Source organism: Podarcis erhardii (assembly GCF_964252035.2).
Source record: "Podarcis erhardii genome assembly, chromosome: 6".
NCBI lineage: Eukaryota > Metazoa > Chordata > Lepidosauria > Squamata > Lacertidae > Podarcis > Podarcis erhardii.
In genome coordinates this window covers 47,171,673-47,196,551 of record NC_138510.1, presented here as the reverse complement: position 1 = coordinate 47,196,551, position 24,879 = coordinate 47,171,673, and the positions used below count along the sequence as shown (strand labels likewise).

The following is a 24,879-nucleotide window of genomic DNA, read 5'->3' as shown; positions in this document are numbered from 1 at the left end:
CTTCAGTTTCCCAGCACGCTATTTTGAAAAAAATGGGGCAGCAATCAGATGGTGCACGCCCACAATGCAATCCAGCTGCTCCTATACCTTCGCTGGAATCTATTAGCTGCAGTCAAAGTCTTATACTCAATGCAAACTATAGCATATTAAAAACAATGCATGTCCAAACTCTTACTATACCCCTAGACTGCAGGAGGAATTCAACATCACGCTAAGACAATTGTTGCATCATCAGGGCAAGCATTTCACCTTCTCAGGAGGAATGATACCCCACCTGCTGGCTCTGGTATTTAGTTATTTATTTCTTCTCAATTGCTGAGCAGGAGTGTAGTTCCAAATGATGCATGAGTGATTGTACTGTAAGTGATTACAAATAATAATAAATAGTAATCAGACTCGAAGTCAACAGCATATTTTATAAACATTTTATTGGCTGAATAGTGTACACAGTACTTACAGTTGTATCTATTAAAGACAAAATACACTTCAAAATGCAGCATAAAAAATTATAAACTTTTGAACTATGTACAAACTTTGCCTTACGGTTTCACAAATATCAATACTCCAATCCCCATTCACAACCCAAGAAACTGATTTATTTTTTTTACATGCAAAATATTTGTCGAAGTTTAGCCTTGGAGGTTTCTACGCCAACCCTTAAGTATCAAACCGCTTTAAATGGGCTCAATGTTCCAGTGTTTTATAGGTCAATAGAAGAATTTACATTTCCTTCAAACCCACTCCAGCTTTATCCCTTAAGTCTATCCCCAATTAAATATTTCATAGCCTGATTTTTAATTTCCAATTAAGAGTTTGCACTTGGCATTACTTCTGCTTTTAGTTTTTTATCCAGGAACAGAACATTTTGCAACACGTTGCAGTTTGAGACTCCTAATGTTAACAAATATTCTGAAACAAGTTTGACCTACACACATGAAGTCTAAGACATTGGTATAATAGATCCTATCAGGACATTTTACACCATTACAGAAAAACCTAACTATAGACCAAAAATTAAAAAGGTGTCTGCACCATCTACATATAGCTATCAAAGAGCATTTTTTGTTTTTGTTTTTAGGTTGAAAAAGGTAGCGATGGCTTGGTCTTTTTAAAGATGCAAATGTCATATTATGATTTTACACACACAAAGAATTAGGAGAACCTTGATTCCCTTACCATCCCAGTCTGCAGTGATAAAACTGATAACTGAAAAGGGAAACACATGGAGAAACATCTTTAATTCAGACTATACAGTATTTCCTCCTGACCATGTCTATCAGTATCTCAGAACGTACCAATGCTTTAGATATTTACAACTGAAAAACAGTATTTAAAAAAAGTATTCACTGTTCCTTCACTAAGACTGGATATTTTATTGTAAAACCAGTGAAAAGAAACACTAGATGACATGGAAATAGCCTGTTGAAGAAAACTACAATGGTAATCAAAGGCACCCAGGATGCTGGCAAATGCAAAGAAGCAAACAGAAAGGCTAATGGGGATTAAAAACAAAAAGGTTTAGAAACATGCAACCTGCACAAAGGCTTAAAAGGATAAGTGCAGTTGATACAAAAAAAGCACACATCTTTGCTTACAATAACTTATATTAGAGCACTGGAACACCATGTACAGCATGGTGATAAATAGCTTAAACTCTGCTCCACATCTCATTTTACGTTGTTTTCTCCAAACGCATTCTAGAGTTTGACATCACACTTGCTTATCGGTTGCCTTAACATTTCATTGGTTGGAATTAAGTTAGCCAATCTGAAAGCTGCACTGTTCTAGTCCACTGGATAAGCAATCTCTGCTGATTTACTAGTACCAATTATTTTCTCTCAAATCCACTCTCCTGAATTATTATCTTTTTATGTCATGAAAAGGGGGCCTTGTGAAGGTGCCCATATCCAAGCTATTTCAAATCAAGTGACAAATGAGTTCTACTTTTTTTAACTAGGGAGGGCTACCTCATGACACCTGTTCTGATGCCACGAGATCCCTCTTAAAAACTTAACAGTCAACTTCCAGGCACCTTCTTTTTTATGCAGCCCCTCAGTCTTGCTACTGTAGTTCGTCTCCCATCTTTCAGAGACGAGCCTCCTCCAATCCTCCTTCACTCTCAATCTCGGTAAGCAATGCAGGCTTAAACATAAGCCTGTGAATATAAAAGAACATAACATAGTGCTAGCTGGACCTCATGGCATTGCCCAAGCAAGTTGCAATAAGGGAAGAAAGAAAATCTTGGGAGAAGTGAAAAAGGTAGCAAGTGATGCTTGGCAGAAAGAAACTCCACTTCTTTTTTTTGTCACTTCTCAAAATGATTAACAATCCAATAATGATAAACATAATGATAAACAATCAAAATGAGGAAAAAGTCCCTCAGAACAGAAAACGAAGGTTACAGAATTAAGTGCCATTTTACAGAGATGATTAAATAAAAAGCTTGTTCACGTTAATTCTCATGGACAATGCAATCTGAGCTACAGGAGGATGTTAACAACATAGGGTTTGGTTAGGGCAAAGTATGTGTCACATCCTGAATAATGCTCACAACACTGTATCTAATGCTCTGATATTGGAGAAACTGCACCAAAGACAGCGGCAGTATGTGCATTTCAGAAGATGTGCATTTCTCAGCCTGCTGGAACAGCATGTCAGTGAACTTTAACTGACACACATTATTAGCTCTGACACCAAGATCTATCCCCACCCCTTCCCCCAACGACCCATGACTGTCCCCTGAGCCACTATACAATTTCTCTGCTATCCAATGGAACATGCATGCATTACCCCAAGTCTTCTAACTTTCCAATACTTTGTGATAATGGATTAATTCTGTCACAAATAGTTGGCAACAGTTTACGTAGGACAGTACGCTGAGAAAAACTTTCAGTGTCGTGTCAAGAGTTCTATTACAGAAGATGCTTCTGCAGTGGAAAGATGCGTTACCAGAAGATATAAAATCTGAGGTTGTGGGGAGCAGCGGGGACCAAGGCGGCTACATTGAGCTCTGGCTGCTTCAAATATTAGCATTCCTGTGTGGTACAAGAGCCATGGCTTCCAAATGGTGTAACTAGCCCTATTTCAACCTGCTAGTTATTGCTGAGGCAGTGGCAGTTTCAAGCTGTGCCACACTTATTGTCAAGGATGTTAAAGCTCTGTTGAGTCTGACTTTTCAACTCCCTGGTCTGAACTGGGTGGGTTCATAGGTGTTTCCATGTGCTGAGTCCACTGCAGTTAAAAGTCTAAGACAAACCACTCACTGAGAGTGTGGCATTTGTTCTTAAAACGAGAACAGGCTGTGCATATGGCAAATTTTCCCATTCAGAAGTTTGTTTGATAGGTAGGATAGGGAACAGCTCCAGAGACACAAGATATTAGTCCAGACGCTCTGTTCTTTAGCTGGCTGTTAGGATACTCTAATCATCTGTGTCATTGCTTCTTCGTTTGCCTGGCTAGGATCCTATACAGATGAGGAAGGGGGAAAGAACAGTTTTGTAACCTGCAGCCTCTTCATAATAGCATTTAAATACAAACAACAACAGCCTGCCCTTTAAGGTAGACACCCAACTGTTTAGTGCTGTGGCTATAGCACTGAACTAGATGTGGAGGAAAGTGTGGGTTTGTTTGTATTATTTTTTTACCCGCTCTTCACCATAAGGACTGAAGGTGGGTTTAATCATACAATTCAAACAAGTAAAACAGTTCTAGACAAACGCAGCACAGGTTAGGTTAAAAGCTCTCTCATCATTCTCTGCATTTCTGAGGGTGTCAGAACTACCAAAGGAGTCTCTCTGAAAGAAGAAGTACCTAGTAAGAGTTTTGTGCTACAGTTTACATTTTGAAACATGTCAGTCATACAGCTCCTAATAGACTTTGGCCTATCCGGAGCAAAAGGAATCAGAGTATTTCAGATCAACCATGATGCAGCCCATGTAGCTAATAAGCAGCATTCAGACTGCTTCCCCATCTACCGTGAAAAGTAAAAGCAATTCTATAAAACAAACCAGATTAGCTTGTCATCTTTAAAACTGGGGTTGAATCTTATCAGCGACAGCTTCAAGCCACAGTTTTGTTGGTCACAAGCTTGTCTGTATAATGATGCAACTAGTATTGTACAAGAGCATTATTATGTTATTTTTTTAAAGAGTATATTAGAAATTAAGAGTATTTTGTGTGTGCCAGATTATTAAGTGGTATTGTACCAGTGCCCACAGCTATATGTCCCAGAAAATATAGCCCCCAAAACTTGAAATGCTGAACCATCCCAGATCAATTCTAGTCTTTACCATAAGAGGAGTATTTTCTAAAGTGGATCACATCTCCACAGAGGGCAAAATCCAACACTGCATGAACTGATTTCCACTTGTTCAGCAGGCCTTCACCACCCTCTCTTCTCCTTACAAAATCTGTTTGATGGTCCCACAGATCTCCAGAGCAGACTGTGAAGGTGTGGAGAGGGGATGAGAGAGTAGCGAAGCCCTGCTTACTGCAGGAACAGAGGTCTGTTCTGCTTTTGCATTGAATACCACCCAAAGTTACTTGTAACTTAACAGGGTTGGGAGATCTCTCTGAAAGCCTCAGTGGGAACCAGGAAGAATCACAAGTACTTTGAAACTAGGTCTGCAAGCTTAGCAAAGTTATTAGAGATGTTGCACAAAGGTTTTCTTGGAACTGGCTGCAAATAAATTGGAACCATATGTATGCAAACTCTGATTAAAACAAAGAGGAAAGTTTTGCTCACCTGCATGTGGGGGCTATCCTTTTCTTTCGGTGAAAAAAACCGTCCACCTTCCCCCCGCTTCCTTGCCATGGCATGACGGTGTCGGGACTCATGCAGGTATTTCTGCACAGAAAATCACAAAGTTGTAAGGATGTAAGTGATCCCATATACAAGTGTGTGACTAGATCATCCACTTTGTACTACAAGCAGAAAGCAGGCGCAAAATGCAAAAGAACTCTTCCAAATCTACAACATGGAAATGCAGCGAGACACAAAAGCCCCACTCCAGCTTGTTGAAAGCAATGGAACTTTAGTTGTAGCTAACCTCTTCTGTTGGCTTCAGCTGGACTTTGCCACAACAAAGATTTGATGACTTGAGGTCAAAGAGCAAACACCCCCCGCCTATTCTTTGCCTCCAAATGAAACCAAGAGGGGAAAGAACACTCCAGTCCCCTGCTCAAACTTCTAAGAACATGTATTAAAACTTTCAATCTAATTGAAATTATGGTAAATATAAATAAAATAATTTATCTCAGTTTTAAAATAGTCATGGCTGTGGCAGCCTGTGCCATGTCCCCATGCCTCAAGTTGATGGGGCTATCAGGGAACCATCAGCTGCAGCAAGTGTAAAGTTGTTCTCCACATTGACTAGATGTAGTTCTCCTTAATTTTTAGGAGAATAGCCCTTTAAACAGTGAGCTGCCAACCAACATTTTCCAAATCAATAAGTTATACTATGTCTAAATGAAGCCAGGACTAATTCTGCTTCAGTGATATAAGGAAGAAAGCTTCTGGTGGCCAAGTCCAGAAAGCATGTTCTTTGAACCCAGCATGGTTGAAATATTTGAAGTCTACTGTAACTAAGGAGAGGAAAATGAGAGGAATTTCTATAATAGGAACATAGGCAATTTTAAGGACACACAGTAAATGTTACTGTTTCTCTGCCTCTCATGAACGTTAGATCATAGCCTTACCCTCCTCTCTTTTGGAATTTTCCCTTCGGCTTCCAGCTTAGCTCTTGCTTGCCTCCTCTTCAAAATCCTATGGTACTGTTTCGCATTCACATACAACGGCTCCTCTTCAAGCATCTCAGCTCCAGGCAAAGGTATTCTCTGGATGGCTGGCACTGATCCAGCACCAGGTACCATCTGCATCAAGGGAAGGAAAGAGATTAGTTAAAATGAATACATCTCTCCACACCATATTCAATTTAATGTAGTCCTGAATATACCTTACAGAAAGCCAAAGATCAAATATAACTTCCTAAAATCTATAAACCCCTGCTCCCATTATGAGCAAAGCAAAAGGCTGCCATGTGGAATAAATCATTTATTCTACAGATTCAGTGCATTAGATTCAGCAAAGAAATGGGGTAATTAGAAAAAGGCAATACGCACCATGACCATTCCACCTGAATTAACCACATTTCCAGCCACAGGCAGCGTCACAGTTACAGTTCCTTGTCCACTGCTGGTTGTGTTGGTGTTGGCGCCAGTCTGAACTATTTGTGCTCCAGCCAAACTGGCTGCTGGGATGGTGATCATGCCTGTAACAGGGACTGTAACTTTAAGGAACAAAAACAAAAACATACACAAACACAAAGATGAAGGGAACATAATTAGTCCCACTTCGGATTTTATTCACTCTGCCCTGAAATTTACCTGTGGATTTGAAAAAATGAGATTTTTTTCAGATATTTTAATAGATTAATCCACATCCACATGCTCCTCATACAACAGAAAAATAAAGACTTCTGCTTTCCCACCCCCAGATAAGAATGCAAGAGATGGAGTATGAAGATTTTAACTTCCCCTTGGTAAATAACTGAACTAACACCACCACTGCAAGAGGCAGCAGCATCTAGATTGGATGGCTTTAAAAGGGGATTGCATGTTCATTCATGAAGGATATGCATATGAAGGACTATCAGCCATAACTGAGAAATGGGACTTATTTAAAAAGTAAAGGACCCCTGACAGTTAAGTCCAGTCACAGACGACTCTGGGGTTGCGGCACTCATCTCGCTTTACAGGCCGAGGGAGCCAGCGTTTGTCCGCAGACAGTTTTTCTGGGTCTTGTGGCCAGCATGACTAAGCCGCTTCTGGCGAAACCAGAGCAGCACATGGAAACGCTGTTTATCTTCCCGTGGGAGCGGTACTACTTGCACTTTGGGACATACTTTCAAACTGCTAAGTTGGCAGGAGCTGGGACCGGGCAATGGGAGCTCACCCTGTTGCGGGTATTCAAACCGCCAACCTTCTGATCGGCAAGCCCTAGCCCAGGGGTAGGCAACCTAAGGCCCGGATGCGGCCCAAACGCCTTTTCAATCCGGCTTGCGGATGGTCCAGGAATCAGCGTGTTTTTACATGAGTAGAATGTGTCCTTTTATTTAAAATTAATTCAGGGGAAAAAACCTATTTTGGTATTTCAGGAGACTGGGACTTTTGAGTTTCACTTCAGAAACCACACAATAAACACCATGGGGTAAACATCCCACACTCCTTCATAATTGCACACTCCTTCCTGAGTATACAAATGTTGTAACTATGAACATAGAACTGTAGGTTCTTGGTACAATGATCCTTACAAAACAGGGTTAAAAATACAGGTAGGTAGCCGTGTTGGTCTGCCATAGTCAAAACAAAATAAAAAAATTCCTTCCAGTAGCACCTTAAAGACCAACTAAGTTAGTTCTTGGTATGAGCTTTCGTGTGCATGCACACTTCTTCAGATACACTGAAACAGAAGTCACCAGACCCTTCTATATAGTGAGAAGGTGGGGAGGGGTATTACTCAGAAGGGTGGTGGGAATGGGTGATTGGCAGATAGCTGTGATGAGCCTGTTGACGACTCTTAACGACTGCAATAGGTCTTACAGGAAAAAGCAAGGGGTGAGAAGGTGAAAAATGGATTTGTCATGTATAATGAGATAAGAATCCAATGTCTTTGTTCAGACCAGGTCTCTCCATGGTTTTAAGTTTGGTAATAAGTTGCAATTCAGCAGCTTCTCTTTCCAGTCTATAGGGTTAGTCTATAGGCTAACCATGGTTTTAAGTTTGGTAATAAGTTGCCTATAGACTAACCCTATAGACTGGAAAGAGAAGCTGCTGAATTGCAACTTATTACCAAACTTAAAACCATGGAGAGACCTGGTCTGAACAAAGACATTGGATTCTTATCTCATTATACATGACAAATCCATTTTTCACCTTCTCACCCATTGCTTTTTCCTGTAAGACCTATTGCAGTCGTTAAGAGTCGTCAACAGGCTCATCACAGCTATCTGCCAATCACCCATTCCCACCACCCTTCTGAGTAATACCCCTCCCCACCTTCTCACTATATAGAAGGGTCTGGTGACTTCTGTTTCAGTGTATCTGAAGAAGTGTGCATGCACACGAAAGCTCATACCAAGAACTAACTTAGTTGGTCTTTAAGGTGCTACTGGAAGGAATTTTTTTATAGGGTTAAAAATGTTCATCAATTTTAATGGCATCACCTTGGTGCCTAAATGCTATAAAAAAGCAAACAGTATGTATCTTGCTCTGGTAACCGTCAATTTTTTTTAAAAAAGAAAGTGAAATAGTATACTGTGGCATGTAGAATTCCTACCTTGTTGAAGAATTGTTCCATCAGCATTAACGGGTTGATAGACAATTGTCTGTCCCTCTGCCGTCTGGGCTACTTGTTGTCCCTGAACCGCGATTTGTGGCTGTGTCTGCAAATTAAAAACATCCCATGAGATGAAACACTAAGCAATGCAAAACTACAATGCCTTGGGACTTCCTAACTTCACATTGCAATTCAGATGTGCCAAGATCAGCATTCTTGTTCGTTTCATTTCCCTCAGTGCCCCCTGCAATCTTCCTCTTTTATGTTACCTGTGTCTGGCCAGCAGTAACTGCTGTCTGTGGCTGCTGGATGATGATTTGCTGAGTCTGGCCCTGCTGACCCTGAACTTGCACTGCTTGACCACCCTGAATCTGAATCTGACCAGGCTGGACCAACTGAATCTGTGAAAGGAAGAATCAGCAGGACAGAATAATCAGATAAATCTAATAAAGCTAAACTTAACATTGACAGTATATATTAGGCTAAGACAATCAAAACATGTAAAACCAAATCCGGTACTAATACCTTTAAAATGGAGGCAGAAATTACTTCCGCTCAATGATAAAGCAAAGATGGGAGATTCGTCTGTGCCACTTACTATATCCCATCAGGACTGTAACAATGGGACTATTAAATAGCAGGGCTAGAACAATACTTTAAAATCCTAGGAGCCAGTTATCACATTTCAGCAACAAAATCTCTCCCTTTCAGTCCTAAGCAAACACGACCATGCATATGATACAAGACAGTATTGTAGATAAAGCAACCAGCTTGAAAGAAAAGTGGCAACTTCTTTGTCTTCCTCTAATATAGAACTGAAAAACTGGGACCCTAGTGGTGGGAACAACCCAGAGAAAATCTACAGCTGGATCAGAGGAAGGCCTAAAGAACAAAACAAAAAACTTTTCATTCTCCCAGGAGTGAAACACTACAAGGGCAAGTGGCAGCGGTTCTCTCTACTAATACTTTCTCAAGCTATTGCTGTCTTTGCTGTTAGACCATAAACTGGGTTATTTAGTTTCCAGGCAGGTGGAAGATCTTTTACGTATACTTGAAAAGTTTTTCTTCTCTATAATTCAGTTTTCACATTCATTTTTAACATAGGAAGCTTCTACCAGTAAAGGTACTTCCCATCATTTCAGCACAGCAAGACAAATATTTCTTCTGAATGCACCTCTATATGGCAAGAAACTAAAATGTATGAAATCCATTAATTTCTGCAAAGCAAGGCACATTGGAGATGTTACTATGAAGAGGTGCAATTCAGGAGCAATGTTCACAATGCAAAACCTGGTAAAAATTGCTGTGACTTTACACAAATACTACTGTATGAAACACAGCTAAAATTATGTTAAGAAGTAAAGGTCTCTTCTAAAGCCAATTTCCTGTAATTTCTATTATATATCATATTTTTGTAGGAAGTATTTCTTCACACGACACATAATTCCTATATTGTATTTGCCCCCAGCAGCACAGATGGTTCTTAAAAGGAATTAAACTAATACATCAAGACAATGAAGAATAGGCCTGTGTGAGCAGCAGCATCATATATCTGATCACCAGATGATGAGGTCAAACAGCAAGTGATGGCTGCCTTTGTTAATGCGCTTAGTGAGCTTCCTTGTGGTATCCAGCAAGCCACTGCTGGCTTTTATTACAGCTCATAGATTTGGGCATACTGACCTGCTGAAGTCCTTGTGATCCTGAAACTGGAACTTGCATAATGGTCTGACCTTGACTCCCAGGTACAGCCTGTACCATGATTGGTTGACCAGTTGATGTGATCAGCTGGCCTCCACTCACTTGTACCATCAGTGGTTGGCCCTGGACCTAAAGAAATGGACAAAGGGGAGAACCACAATGAAATAGAAGTCCAATAAGCCTGTTGCATCATGCATTATGATCTACCGTTCAAGCATTGTGCAGAAGGCTCCAAACACAGCAGTAATGAAGTTTCATTCATGCATCACCTTAGGCTCAAACTTCCAGCACTGATGACTTTAAAATGTTTGGTTCAAGGAATTTCTCAAATGCACAATTACATCAAATCTAAGAGAAAGAAATAATTCACCACCAATGGCTATGCTGATAAAATATAAAGCAAATGGCCTATGTAGCCAGAGACCTGAAACTCTGTAACAATATATCCCTCAGCACATCAAATGTAGCACAAGGCAGCCTTTTTCAACCTGGTGTTCAATGGATGCTGTGGACTACAACTCCCACCAGTCCAATGATGCAAGTTGTAGATGAAAACAGCTTGAAGGCACCACATTTATGAAAGCTGACATTAACTTTCACAGCCCGGATCTCACTTCAGTTTTTGGCAGTAGCTCCACATTGTCTGTAACATGTAGTTCTGCCCTCAGCCATGTTGGAAAAAAAGGAAGACCAAGAGTGTTTTCACCTCTGCCCGTCTTATGTAGCAGTTTGCAACATGAAGCAACCAGAGCTCAAGGGAGAGACAAACACTACCTAATCACTGAGGTCTCCAGGCAACTCACATAGTAAATAAGTATTACTAAACTGGATATATGATTTCTAAGAAATATTTTATATAATTTAATATAAATGATCCATTCTGAAGGAAATCAGCCCTGAGTGCTCACTGGAAGGACAGATCGTGAAGTTGAGGCTCCAATACTTTGGCCACCTCATGAGAAGAGAAGACTCCCTGGAAAAGACCCTGATGCTGGGAAAGATGGAGGGCACAAGGAGAAGGGGATGACAGAGGATGAGATGGTTGGACAGTGTTCTCGAAGCTACAAACATGAGTCTGACCAAACTGCTGGAGGCAGTGGAAGACAGGAGTGCCTGGCGTGCTCTGGTCCATGGAGTCACGAAGAGTTGGACACGACTAAATGACTAAACAACAATATAAATGAACCCCAAGAGGTTTAAATAAAATATCCAGAGCAAAATATTACTACTTACCATAAAAATATATAACTAGATCGCTTAATATACCTATCAACAGAACAGGGCAGTAAACTTTAGAATCCAGGGGAAGCCTGCATAAAAGTGTGTTTTCAATAAGCATTTAAATATAACTACTTTCCAGCTCATGGACTGCAGGTGGGAGGATAACCAGAAGGCCAGCCTTTTAGATGTGAAAAGGTGGCATTCCACTGATTGTGTTATAACCAGGAAGATCTTAGCAAACTGATCATGGGTATGTATAGGGGGAGAAGATCTGCTAGGCATCCGGGTCCAAGGTTGTTTGAGGTTGTATACGCCAACAGCAATACATGAACTCAGTAGTGAATAGGCAAACAGTTCCAAGTAGTCCCTTGGAATTATGAGAATGGAGTATGATACATATAGCACTCTAATTTGTCTTTAGGAGCTTTGATTACTATGTGAGCTACCTTGAAACCTCAATCATTAGCTTGTGCTGTGAGGGAAAAGCCAGAGTTTGATGGGCCATTATCCTGACACAAGAAATATTCTTTTGAATGAATGGGCTTTGGACTAGTTCATGTAGAGTTACATTTCATTTAGGAAATGAAAGAGTAGTCGAAAACAGAAGAAAAGAAAGCTAAAGTGAGATGTATATTGACAAACATATCTGCTGTAGAAATCAACAAAAGTCAACTCTACCTTTCTCAAATTCTACAATAAAGTTTTCCGCAGTCTTAGAATGACAGGTTGGAGAGCAGAAGAGGAACAAAATATATAATCCAGGCGAAGTCAAGCAAATGCAAGCAAGCCATTTTAATTAGTTCACCACTCAGAATAATAAATTACTGAATACTAATTCAAATGCTCTAGCAAGCCAAAAAAACCAACCCAAGTCAATTCAAGCCAAATTAGAAACAACACCATTCAAGAAAAGAAATAAAAACATCCACAGCAATCCTGGCATATTTAACCAAATGAGAAGATGTTCACAATGACATTAATAGTTTCACAGAGCACAAACCAGGGTTTGAAATATACCTCCAATGGATGTAATCTGTTTTTGTTTCATTTTTTTAAAAAATATAGTTTACAGATTTTCTGATTAGAACATAAACAATCCATTATCTATACTGGTCAGGCAAGATATTTTTTTTATTATTTAAAAAAGTGTGTCTTCTTCAAACAACAGACTGGGTGAGGGGAATCTGTCACTCTCTCAACATGTCTAATTTCATCTAGATTTTCCTTCCCAAAGAGAGGCTATAAGAAAGGGTTACTCATCTTTGTATTTGCAAAGTAGAAGTTTCATGGATCTGGACTTGCTGCATGCGTTTTTATCTGCAAGGTCAGTTCCAACCATGTTAACTCTAATGTTCTCTACTGTTAGCATAAGCCATAACCGGTTACAGAGCAAGTATACTGCCACTATTTTTCTGTTCCTATTTCAAGCCCCAATGCAAACACAGCATCAAACATGAGGTGATGGGGTGATTCATGCAGTGCTCACATAAACACAACAGATAGGACACCACTACCTGGAGGGTCTGGACTTGCTGGCCTGAGGCAGATGCCACCTGGGCCTCAGTCTGCAACTGGACAGCAGTGACACCGCCCTGCTGCTGGGAACAGGAACAGGAAGAGCTTAAAACTTTGCAGGAGGAAAGGAAGAGTTCAAGACAAGAAATAGCCTTACTGCAGGGAGAAGGACAAGGAGTCCTGTGAAGGGGAGTTATCTGGTTCACCTCCAGTGTTTAGACCGAGACACAGGCTGAAAAAAGAACAACACTGTACTGCTGTTGCCCCCAGGATAAATATACCGGTAAAAGCTCTTCAAAGTTCCTTATAATGAGCTGCAGGTTTCATGAGGAGCACAAAATAAATAAATAGCCCACTGAAGGTCTTTATACTCTCAAGAAAAATTTTGAATACTTTCTCACTGCATGGAGCCTAAATCAGTGCAGCCTTAACATTGTGGTGTCAGGACTTTTCTCAGAAAAAAGCACATACACGTAAGAAAATGGTAGCAAGGTAAGACAAAGGGAAGTAAAAGTCTATTATATTTTCCACTTCATACTAAAACAGCACCTATTCCCTTACCTACATATTGCTACATTGTGTTTTAAAGCTTAGAGTTGAAGGACATCTTAACACAGTACTACACAAACAGGATTGTAACACCTTTACAAAAATGACCAAAACACCTACCTACTACAAAAAAATAAAAGTCAATAAAGATTTCATTGAGTGATGCTGATGTCACTTAAGACTGCATAAGTCACTAACTATTCATTTTTCCGTAGACTATAATAAAATTTCATAAAAGTAACAGCTTACACACTGTTGGAGAAAACAAGAACCACTTTGGGGACTGGGTGGGAACAATCTGGAAAAATACAAGTTTGAAAGACAAAATGTCCTGCAATTATTTATTGTGCTGCATATTCTTAATATTTAAAACAGGTATGGAGTTTTTGAAAACACATACACATATATGTCTGAATAAAGTAATAATTAGCAATGAAGAATCTATTATTGTTGGCCTCTAAAGCAGAATTTAAGAACCAAAATGCATGAGTTGGCCACCCAAAGTAATTTTCCATACCTGTTGCTGAATTTGTCCAGCCTGCACCACAATCTGTTCTGTTGAACTATTGCTGTTTGCTGTGTACTGCTCCATTGTTTTCGTAGTGCCAATCCTCTATTCAGTCCTCAACTGGAAACCTAAAAAGCAGAGAGGATTTCAAACAATGATCAAGATCTGAATTCACTTACGATAACTACAAATGTGTTAGGATACCTGAGCAGAGTCCTCCTTTCCTTCAAATAATCCCAGTTAAATAAATTTTAGCACGATACATTTGAGATAACTCTTGTGCAGCCAATACAAATAGTGAATGTAGCTATGGAAGGGCATTTCAGAAAGACAAGCTTTCATCTTTTTTAAATGGTTAAGTTTCATTTTTGTTTTCTATACAGTTTGGCTTAAATTTTTCACTTAAAGGTGCCTTAGGCATAAAAGATTTTGGATTCTGCATACCCAGATTGTTGCCTGGACATTTCATATAATCTGTATACTACAAGAGCCTATCATTCTGTATTTTTTGTGCTGTTTTTGTATATTAGATATTCTGTTCTTCTTTTATGCTGCTGCTGAGATAATCTGTATTTATTGTTTATCTCTAATTACTAGGATTGTATTTATATAATTCATTTGACGTTTATGCTCTGCAGGTATTATGCTACACTTGTTGTATGTTGCAAACTATCCTGTGGTCTTCTGATGAAGGGTGGCATAATTTTTTTAAAAAATAAATAAACAAATTTTATTGATTTACAAGGCTCTTTACAACTTGGAACAAGGATACCTTAAGAACCCCAATACGTTATATTCCTGACCAGTCACTGAGGTCTTTGAGAGATTCACTGTTAATGCCTTTCCCACTAATGGTTCAGATACACATCTTATCCACTGGGAGCTGTAACCAATTCTGTGGTGTTTCCTCCTGGATGGGATCAGGCAGGACCCCTCCCTATTGAACATCTGGTGTTTGGTTAATATGTTTTCTGTAGGCAATTTGAGTTTTCTGATCTTATGGTACACTGTGTAGAAACTGCAGAATTAAGCAACATTTACAATTTAAAACACAAAACACTATTTCCATGGCCTTAACCCAACAACCTCCTATCCAACAATTTTCCATCTGAAAATTCAGATGCAGTCACCACCACACCAGGTGACAGACTGCATTCTAAAGTATTTCAAAGTAATAAAGTTTATAACACGCTCTGTAATTTTCTCTCCAAAATGCCCTGTTGCAAATATTTATAATGCTTTCAACAAGAACTGCACCCAAGATGATGCGACAGAGAATTTGAAGCCAGGATTGCCAGAAGCGATGTTTCAGGCAATAGGATTGGGGTAGGGATGGAATGCATGCTCTCCTAGCCCTGTTCCAGTGCTACTCAACTGTGGAAGCTGCACCAGCAGCAGGGCTTTTCTGTCCTACAGGAAACACAAGCACAAGACTACATAGCAGAAATCTATGCCACAGCTCTTCCCAAAATTGGGGCAATATTGATCTGGGAAGGAGTCCATTGCAGATTCTACTTATGTGTTGTGGGCCTCCTGATGATACATTAGCAGTGGGTAAAGAGTCACCTTTCAGGGGGTTCCATGCTGCACAACTAATGTCAGAATGGACTTACTGCTTCTGCTTCTATGGTAACCTGGAAGCAGCTCCAACTATGGAGTATCCTGTACCTTCTTCCCTGACTACCTACTTGCTGATCTACCTACTTCTTTCCCCTTCAGCATTACTGCTGTCTGGAACCCAAGCAGGGCTAGGAGAAACCCACTGTCAAAGGCAGGCAATCAAACCCAGCTGTTAACCTACTGGAAACTGAAAGCTGGAGATAAGAAGACATAAATTTACTCTAAGCTTAAACTCACACTCACCAATTGGCAGCAGATACTAGAGCAACCTCCAGCAGAGCCAAGCTGCAAAGTAAACTGTGAACAAGCAACAGCAGGATCAGAAACGTGTGATAGTATTATTTGGGTGGCACTTCAGTTTTTCTGAAATGTTCACATCACCTCAGGATTAATTTTGGAGTTAGATAAGGAAGCAATACAAACACCTGCATAGCAGGCTTAAGGCAGCAGCCTAGCCTCTGTTGCATCCACAACACTACTGTTCATGCTGGTAAGGGAGAGAAGGTTGTTGAGCCACCTGCTAGACTGAGATAATCCAATGAATCCTATGTTAGTTCAGCCCTGCCCCTGCTTGTATTTCCACTATTTCCAGCAGTAGCTTTGGCCTGTCAACTGTTTGGGTGGGTGCACTGAGGTCCTCCCTTGCTGGTAACTAAGCTCCCTGGAGGTACACTTCCGCCTCATCCAGATGATCTCCAGAACAGCTGATGATGAGCAAAGGTGCCCTGCCCATGCATTCATTTAGACAAAATTTGGAGAGTAAGACCCCAAAAGATGGCAGGTGCAGAATTAAACCATCTAAGTTGATACAAAATATATGCCAACTGTGTTTCATCTGAGATGTCGGATGAATGTGACACTTCCTATTACTGCCAAGTCTTCACCTCTTTCTTTGTTTTCGGCAGAAGAATGTTGCAGATTTCTCATCTTATGAAGATAGATCGGGTACCTGGCAACCACTTACTGCCACAACTCAGGGTGGATTACATTTTAAATTTCAATTCTTACATTCTCTAAGATCAACACAAAGATCAATAAACATGACCACCAAGAAAAGCTTGATAACATTACTGCACTACATCTAGAAAGCAAAAAAGCAAGAAAAACATTGCCTGAATGTCTATCAATTGCCTACAGCTATGGTTAATAGCTTTCCTCATGAGCAGCTTTTTAAAAAAACTCTTCTCCAAGTTTAACTTGGAATTCTGAAGTTATATACACATCAGAGAATACATATAGCTCCCATCACTTACAGTTCAACCCTAAATCATATAATGCGTTTTGTTCCATCTAGGTATGGGAAACTCCATTAATTTCTACTAGATTTCATTCTTACATCATTCATAGGATAATGAAATCATTATCACAAAACCCAATGGAAAAATAATTGAGCTGCAAACATGTAATTCAAGCAGAGGACGGATCACTCCTTTGTAATGCAAACATGTCAGCTAAGATGAAGTTTAATGCAGAAGTTTTGTTTTTTGCTGTAGGAAGGACATCACAAAGCCACCTCACCTCATCAAATTCACACACAAAATTGAGGCTAAATTTCTAATATGAGAGAAGAAAACATGCTATTAACAGATACTGAAATCTAGCATGACAAATAAGAGATGTCTGTCTGCCTTTGTGTAGCGAAAGGCCCTATCACTTGCAGTACTGGGTCTCAGCGAAGAGTACTTTTTTTTATGACAAAGGCCAGAGCTGGGCCCAGAAACAGGCAGGAAGGGTTCGCAGGGGACCCTGAGCCCTTTGGTTGCCGTGATCAGCGTCCGAGCAAAACTGACCTCGTTGGGCAGTGGTAGGCAGCCACACGCAGGGTGACGAGTCCCACACTGGGCACAGCCGTGTCAGCTTGGAGGAAGAACCGGAGGCCGCTTTCCCCCTTCCAGGAAAGCCACCCCCCATAACGCGACTTCCCCTGGGCTCCCCACACTTTCCTCCTCAGCAACCTCAACCCCAACCCAGCGAGGGCCACAAAAGGCCATCCCAGAGGTTTCTCCGGCGGCCCCGGGAGCACCGCGCCAAGGGCGGAACGGCACCGACTATCCCTCCTCGTCCTCTCCCCATTGGGGTGACCCTCTCGGCTACCCCATCCCGCCTCAGCGCACGATCCGGGCGCCCAACGGGCCACGTCCACTCGCTGCCCCAGCGCTCGCCCAGCCCTAGCCCGCGCGCGGCCTTCTGACTGGCCACTCGGCCCCGCCAATCCCGGCTCTTGGGCCGGCGCTCGGGGGCTCCATATTGGCTGCTCGCACTCACCGTGCCTTGCTCCCCCGGTTCGGGTCCCGCTCTGATTGGCTCCGCCACCGGTCCCCGAAACCCAATCAGCGCCTCCACTCAGCCGCCGCGCAAAATGGCGCCCAACCCCCGACGCCCAACAAAGAGAAGACGAGGGTGGCCTCCGCGCAGGCGCCGCAAGAAGAGCTCCTCCCGCCGAAGCTTGCGCTGGTTTGAAACTCTGCGCGCACGCGCTGTTGGAACAGTCGTGCGCTCCCTCGTTAAGTCGCCTCGTTGCCTTCTACTTTTAGATAGCTTCTCTACGCATGTGCAGGGCAGGATAATTGCTATGTCTGTTTTCTATGGTAATTTGTGCTCTGAGGCGACACCATAGAGTTCTCTGCCTAGAAAGGCATACGTGTGGGTAGCTGCCATTTTGTAACTTGCGTTTACAGGAAACTGGAGGGCCTCCCCGCCGCCGGCCAAAACAGGCTGGAGAGCGACGTTAGACGTTTGCCCTTACACGTTCTCGGTGGCGGACAGCGCCGCTTTTTCCCGGAGGGTGTTAGTAGCTACCGCTTTTGAAACAGGGGAAGGCGCCTTCCGTTCTGGAGACGCCTAATATTATTTATTATTATTATTAATAGCTCAGCAGCCGTTAGGGCAGGTAGTGGGAACAGGGCTCAGGGGGACGCTTCCCGCTTTTATTTCGCATTTACCTCAGAAGGCTGTAGGCAGAATAATTATACCGAAACTCTTGGGAGGCTATCTGTGTTTAAAAAAGCCCCCTAAAGTAAAGCCGGGGGGAGAGCCCTTATTTGATAACACCCCCCAGGGTCTCCCGTACCTCGATTCGTATTTATTGTTTTGGGGCTGCTGTTGCCTGTCATTCCAGTTCGTTTTTCCCATAGGAATTTTCCATTTATTTCCTGAAGAAATCCTGGAAAGCCCTCGATGCTTATGGCTGCAAAAGGAGAGCGAGTGCGTAGTGGAGTCTTTTTCCCTCCATTTGTTATAATTCAGCAATTCTGTTTTGCTGGTGTTGGTGCCTGCTGTTTTAGTTCTCGTAGCAGGAAAGCGGGGTATCTTTATTGTAATTATGTGCAATCCTATAGTTGTGATGAAAGGAGGCGAAAGTTTAGGTATTTGGTTTTGATGGTATATTAAGCAAATGTATTCTCAAGACTTACAATTTGCTTGGTACGCTACACCTGATAATGAATACAGTACTGGACTCGGTTGTTTCCCTTAACACAGCTTTGCCTCGAAAGCGCCGAGAAAAGGTTCTCAGGTTCACTGGTGCAATGTTGGAGCCGTACAGTTTTGGATCCTGCCTGACTGTGACTGCCACCTAATGGGCTCGTCAGGAAACTGTTCACTCAATTGGCAGTTTTAAATCTAATATACTGTAAATAGGCACTTCCCCATGTGTTGAACAAATCCTCTCGTAGTCATTACAGTTGTCTTTCATAGGTGGTGATCAAAAGGATTCTATTCATTTTCTTGTAAGCTTTAGGTTACAGTACAGTAAATGATAGAATAAGTTCAGATCGACACACACAACTATTGACAATCTGACCGCTGATTATTATTTTGGAAATGGTTCTCTGTCAGTCATGTTTACCTGTTCTATCCTTGTTGATCCTACACCAAATGCCTTTAATAGAATAAAACACCAAGTATAAAATGGCTGGCATTTTTGCAAGTTAGATTAAAAATGCTACTAATTCTCATGATGTTTCCCTCTAGCTCTCTCCTCTTAAAAAACAAAGCAAAACAAAAAACCTGCCTGATAGCCATGTTTGTTTTCAGCCATTTGTCTTAAATTTTCATTTGGCCTTGCTACAAATATATCTGCCAGGTTTTCATAATCCACATTTTATAATGTAGCAAACTTAGAAGATTCAGTTACAGATAGGTAGCCGTGTTGGTCTGCCATAGTCAAAACAAAACAAATTCCTTCCAGTAGCACCTTAAAGACCAACTAAGTCAGTTCTTGGTATGAGCTTTCATGTGCATGCACACTTCTTCAGATACCTGGTATCTGAAGAAGTGTGCATGCACACGAAAGCTCATACCAAGAACTGACTTAGTTGGTCTTTAAGGTGCTACTGGAAGGAATTTGTTTTGTTTAGAAGATTCAGACTCCTTGGGATAGGTATTTGAGTTTTGAATCAGTGTGATCCTAGCTTCCAACTGTGCTTTGGGCGTTTTCCATTTTGGCCCGTATAAGAAATTAATTCTCCCTGATTGTCAGACTTTGAGAGCACTCAAAAGAAAACTGTCCAATTCATGTTATTTTCTGCAGATTGAGGCTGCAATTTGAAGCAAATCCCATTGAGAACAGTGGCTTCTGTGTAAACATAATGAGGCTGATAGACATGCATCTTAGTATGAACAGAAGCTCATGCTTCTTTTGTTGTGAGTTTAGCTTTGTCATTCTTGTAGCTCCCTGTGTGCAGTAGGTCATTAGTTGGAAATTGTCTGCGACTCCCAGCAGGAAATACTGTGTGGTAGTTTTAGAGAGCTTTCATACTGTTGACATTGGCTATATTGCTGACATCAAGCAGCCAGAGGAAGGCTAGCTATTGCTAGTCTTGAAGTTCTTGTACAGTGGTGCCCCGCAAGACGAATGCCTCGCAAGACGGAAAACTCGCTAGACGAAAGAGTTTTCCATTTTGGAGGTGCTTTGCAAAACGAATTTCCTATGGGCTTGCTTCGCAAGACGGAAATGTCTTGCGAGTTCCTGCGGGTTTTTTTCCCGCCCCCCCTTTTTCTAAGCCGCTTGTCCGCTTATCCGCTAAGCCGATAAGCCGCTAAAAGCCGCTAATAGCGCTAATCCGCTAAGCCGTCAATGGGCTTGCTTCGCAAGACGAAAAAACCGCTAGACGAAGAGACTCGCGGAACGGATTCTTTTCGTCTTGCGAGGCACCACTGTACTGATTTTATGTTAGGTAGTACTGTTTCTAAATGAAATCACATAGTTAAAACTTAATTAGTGGCTACTGCATTTATTGTGTAGTTGTATAAAGACTTCTGGGTTTCAGATGAATGAGGGAATGCCCCCTCCCCCCGTTTATAGTGAAAGTTTGCAATTTTATGACTGGAATGTGTTCTAACTTTAAATACCAAGTACTGTACAGTGGTGCCTTGCAAGACGAAAAGAATCTGTTCTGTGAGTCTCTTCGTCTAGCGTCGGGCTCCCAAGGCTTGCGGATAGCAGCCTCCAAACCTGACCAGCTCCACAAGCTCGGGGGACAGCGAGGAGGAAGCGCTGCCTTCCCGCTGTTCCCCGACCTGGTTTGGAGGCTGGTGTTGGGAAGAAGCCCTGCTTTCCCCACCATCAGCCCCACAAGCTCGGGCTTCGGAAAGATATCCGCAAGCCTGGGGAGACCGGTGTGACTTCCCGCCGGGCTCCCTAGGCTTGCGGATAGCAGCCTGTTCTGGGGGCTGGGGTCGGGGGGAAGCTCGGGCTTCCTCAGCCCCAGCCCTGCGCCTGGGGGGGAAATTTTTTTTCTTTATTCCCCCCCCCCCAAAAAAAACCTAGGTGCACCCTATGGGCCGGTGCTCCCTATGGGACGAAAAATACGGTACTTGGAGTAAAAATGCACAGGGTCAAAGGAAGGTGTCAGTGACTTAGATGGTGGCACTATTTGTGATACTGAATGTTGCCTGGTGTTCTGACTCAAATGCCTTCTTTCTTTCTTTCTTTCTTTCTTTTGATCCTCAGATCATGTACATAAAGGGGGACCTTTTTACGTGTCCTGGAACAGACTCCCTTGCTCACTGCATCAGTGAGGATTGTCACATGAGTGCTGGCATAGCTGCCATTTTCAAGAAGAAGTTTGGTGGTGTTCAAGAGCTCTTGAACCAGAGTAAGTAGGTAAAGGAAAATAATGCCTAATGTATAAAAAATAGAACCTAGGTTCTTAATACAGTCGTACCTTGGAAGTTGAATGGAATCCATTCTGGAAGTCCGTTCAACCTCCAAAATGTTCAGAAACCAAAGCGCAGCTTCTGATTGGCTGCGGGAAGCCAAATCAAATGATATATTGCCTACTTTTTATGCCCTTTATGAATAAATGTGTTGAGGTGTGTGTTTTTGTTTGTATGTATATGTATGCAAGCACGCATTGGGGAGTAAGGTGTCAAACTGGGTCTTTGACCCAGGTGACAAAAAACCTAGTTTTGGCTCTGTTAAAGATGTTCTAATTTGTTTTAGAAAAGAAGACTGGAGATGTGGCTGTTCTGCAGAGAGACAATCGATATGTGTACTATCTGGTAAGAGCAGGGCACATGATAAAGGTTTGGGTACATGAACTGATTTTAGCAGGGAGATATCTGTCTGTATTAGTATTTCTGCTTCTTCATTTGTGAGTGAAAGATAAAAACACCCTTATCTTAATGATCTAACTTGCTGCAATGCAACTTCAGCAACAGCTTTCACTTACATAGGCGTTTCATTAAGAGTTCAAGTGCAAACTGTTGCAGAAATTGAAGTTGCTGTTTGAGTGGTGTGTTATTTAGTAAATTGCAGAGTAGTCTGTACCATCCAGTATTCAGATGATCACAAACAATACCTTTGCTTGAAATCTAATTTGAAAACACACAGTGATTCAAGAAGTGGATGTATTCACATTTGTGTTATATCTGTCTGGAGCTAAGTTGGCAACTGTGTTAAATGCAATTTAGCATGATATATTTCTTCCCTTTTAAAATATCTCTTTATATATTTGCATAGACAATTAGCTGTCTTCTCTTTTTGCTGTTATACTATGCTTCATTAAGAGGTTCCTGGCGGTGTGAAATTTGTTTGTTTATTCAGTTGAATCACATTCTCCAAAAACACTCAGGAGCTGAAATATTTGCTTCTTTGTTTGTAAATTGCATTTGTAATACGAAGTATGGCTGGATTATTCTGTCACATTCTTTCAAAACAGTTATTTACAAATAGGTATCAGCAGGAGTAAGGGACGCGGGTAGCGCTGTGGGTAAAACCTCAGTGCCTAGGACTTGCCAATCGCATGGTCGGCGGTTCGAATCCCTGCGGCGGGGTGCGCTCCCGTCGTTCGGTCCCAGCGCCTGCCAACCTAGCAGTTCGAAAGCACCCCCGGGTGCAAGTAGATAAATAGGGACCGCTTACCAGCGGGAAGGTAAACAGCGTTCCGTGTGCTGCGCTGGCTCGCCAGATGCAGCTTGTCATGCTGGCCACGTGACCCGGAAGTGTCTGCGGACCGCGCTGGCTCCCGGCCTATAGAGTGAGATGAGCGCACAACCCTAGAGTCTGGCAAGACTGGCCCGTACGGGCAGGGGTACCTTTACCTTTTATCAGCAGGAGTAGTATGGTTAAAATTTTGTAACAAAAAAAAAAGTATTTTCAAAATATAACTTTGCAGGAGCCTTTAAAAATAAATAAAACAAACATAAATCAGAATATTTACCTGCAGAATCTCAGTGTTTTTAACATCACAGGGACCAGGTTTTAATGTGTGTGTGGCAGCTATAATGCCATTTACACGTCCCACTGACACTGATGCAAATTGCAAGTACTTAGTTTTGAGACTGCAACCTGAAGGCCCAGATTTTAGCAAATTTTAACATGTCTCAGTTTGCTAGTCCAAGCAGCCAAATTAATGATCTAGATTCATGTGATCTATGGTTAGTATCAACAGTATTGGTTAGTACCAACAGTATTGGCTAAAAGTACCTAATAAATGAATGAGGCAATACAATCCTTTAAGTGCCTACTCAGAATTATATCCCACTGAGATCAGTAGACTCAGGTAATTTTGTACAAGATTTCAGCCTAAGACTGCAATCCTAAATATGCTTACTAGACAGTGGGTCCTATTGAATTCAGTGCAACTTATTCTGAGAAGGCACGTGTCACATGGGATGTAAAGATGCCTAATCAAAAGTATGGCTAATCTGCATTTAACCTTGCACTTGCTTTCAGATTACAAAGAACAAATACTTTCATAAACCTACCTATGGCAATTTACAGAAGAGTCTGGAAGCTATGAAACTCCATTGCATGAATAATGGCGTAACTTGCATTTCTATGCCCAAGTAAGCAAATTTGATATTGGAAAATTACTGCCACATATTTTGGAATGTTCATATGATACATATATAGTAAAATTTTATTATTCTTTGGAAAATTTCAAATGCTTTAAAATGTACAGTGGTACCTCGGGTTACAGACGCTTCAGATTACAGACTCCGCTAACCCAGAAATAGTACCTTGAGTTAAGAACTTTGCTTCAGGATGAGAACAGAAATTGTGCAGCTGCTGTGCCGCTGCAGCGGGAGGCCCCATTAGCTAAAGTGGTACCTCAGGTTAAGAGCGGTTTCTGGTTAAGAATGGACCTCTGGAACAAATTAAGTTCTTAACCCGAGGTACCACTGTATTCTATATATATTTACAGATGACATATGTGTGAAAGAAATGACCTTTTCTACTTTGTTTAAGTTTATAGTCTAGAAATTATGGAGGAAAAAATGAATATATTTGAGGCCAACGTATAGCACTGTGTTTTGGAGCAGATTTATGCTTTTTGAGAAAACTGCTCTGACCACCTCTGAGTTGATAAAAATATTGTGGAAAACAATAGCAATTGTCAGAACCAAAACCCGGTTTATTATATAGATGATATGCTGAGAAATCTAGACATTAGTAATATTTAGATGATCCAATAATATGTCTGTTTTAGCTTGCTAACTTTCTTGCATTTTAGTACATACTCTGCTGCAGTTTTGAGGGCAACTAGTTATTTATTTTATTTTTTGTTGCATGTGTAAATGGATGTACATCTTGTTCTGATGTTTCATTCAAATCTTGATTTGGTTATTGTTCAGCGGACTTTGTGTTCTCTTTGCATGCCTGTTCCCTCCCTCTCTTTTTAGTTTATGGTGACCTCTAAACTGCGTGTAAGTACTTCCAGTTCAGATTTGGAGACATAATATGGTTTGCAGTAATCATAGTTTGCCTGATATGGATGTTATGGCATACTATCATTACTGTAAAGCAGGAAGCAAGAGGAAGTCAAAGCATGCAGAAAGAGGAGGAAATGCAACTGCACATAGCATAGCCCATTCAGGATGTCCTGACCATGATTTCTCCATGACCTCAGAACTGGGCACCAATTCATGACTGACAGATCTGGTGTATTCATTTTGTGATGCTATTTGTATGTGAGACTAGTAA

General features: G+C 41.4%; 2 protein-coding genes across 18 annotated transcripts in view; one reads left to right on the top strand and one right to left on the bottom strand.

Annotated features, from left to right (window-relative positions):
- Positions 1 to 411: 411 nt before the first annotated feature.
- On the bottom strand, positions 412 to 17,848 carry NFYA (nuclear transcription factor Y subunit alpha). Of its 11 annotated transcripts, none has more exons than XM_081866365.1 (10): positions 17,715 to 17,848; positions 13,839 to 13,957; positions 12,769 to 12,855; positions 10,019 to 10,165; positions 8,605 to 8,736; positions 8,336 to 8,441; positions 6,121 to 6,287; positions 5,698 to 5,871; positions 4,745 to 4,846; positions 412 to 3,463 (listed from the first exon to the last, which is right to left on the bottom strand). In XM_081866365.1, exons 2-10 carry the CDS (start codon positions 13,911 to 13,913, stop codon positions 3,410 to 3,412), a joined length of 1,044 nt encoding a protein of 347 aa, XP_081722491.1. In that variant the 5' UTR covers positions 13,914 to 13,957; positions 17,715 to 17,848; the 3' UTR covers positions 412 to 3,409. The 11 variants fall into 11 exon arrangements, with proteins under 11 accessions (XP_081722491.1, XP_081722492.1, XP_081722501.1 ...); XM_081866366.1 differs by having other exon boundaries at positions 412 to 2,155; XM_081866375.1 differs by having other exon boundaries at positions 6,121 to 6,269.
- OARD1 (O-acyl-ADP-ribose deacylase 1) overlaps positions 17,809 to 24,879 on the top strand; it is a gene marked incomplete at its 5' end in the record, with an annotated part of 37,569 nt that continues 30,498 nt past the window's right edge. For 3 of the 7 annotated variants that reach the window (XM_081866383.1, XM_081866382.1, XM_081866378.1), the window contains 4 exons: positions 18,349 to 18,653; positions 21,403 to 21,547; positions 21,895 to 21,953; positions 23,629 to 23,741. In XM_081866383.1, coding sequence (XP_081722509.1) covers positions 18,627 to 18,653; positions 21,403 to 21,547; positions 21,895 to 21,953; positions 23,629 to 23,741 — 344 coding nt within the window. The other 4 variants (XM_081866380.1, XM_081866384.1, XM_081866381.1 and 1 more) reach the window with 4 other exon arrangements.

Excerpts from the sequence above, each read along its gene's own strand:
- NFYA (XM_081866365.1), bottom strand. The coding sequence starts at position 13,913 with ATGGAGCAGTACACAGCAAACAGCAATAGTTCAACAGAACAGATTGTG. Across the intron at positions 8,442-8,604 it reads TTACTGCTGGCCAGACACAG|ACACAGCCACAAATCGCGGT; the intron begins GTAACATAAAAG and ends TTTAATTTGCAG. Across the intron at positions 6,288-8,335 it reads TGGAACAATTCTTCAACAAG|TTACAGTCCCTGTTACAGGC; the intron begins GTAGGAATTCTA and ends TGTTCCTTAAAG.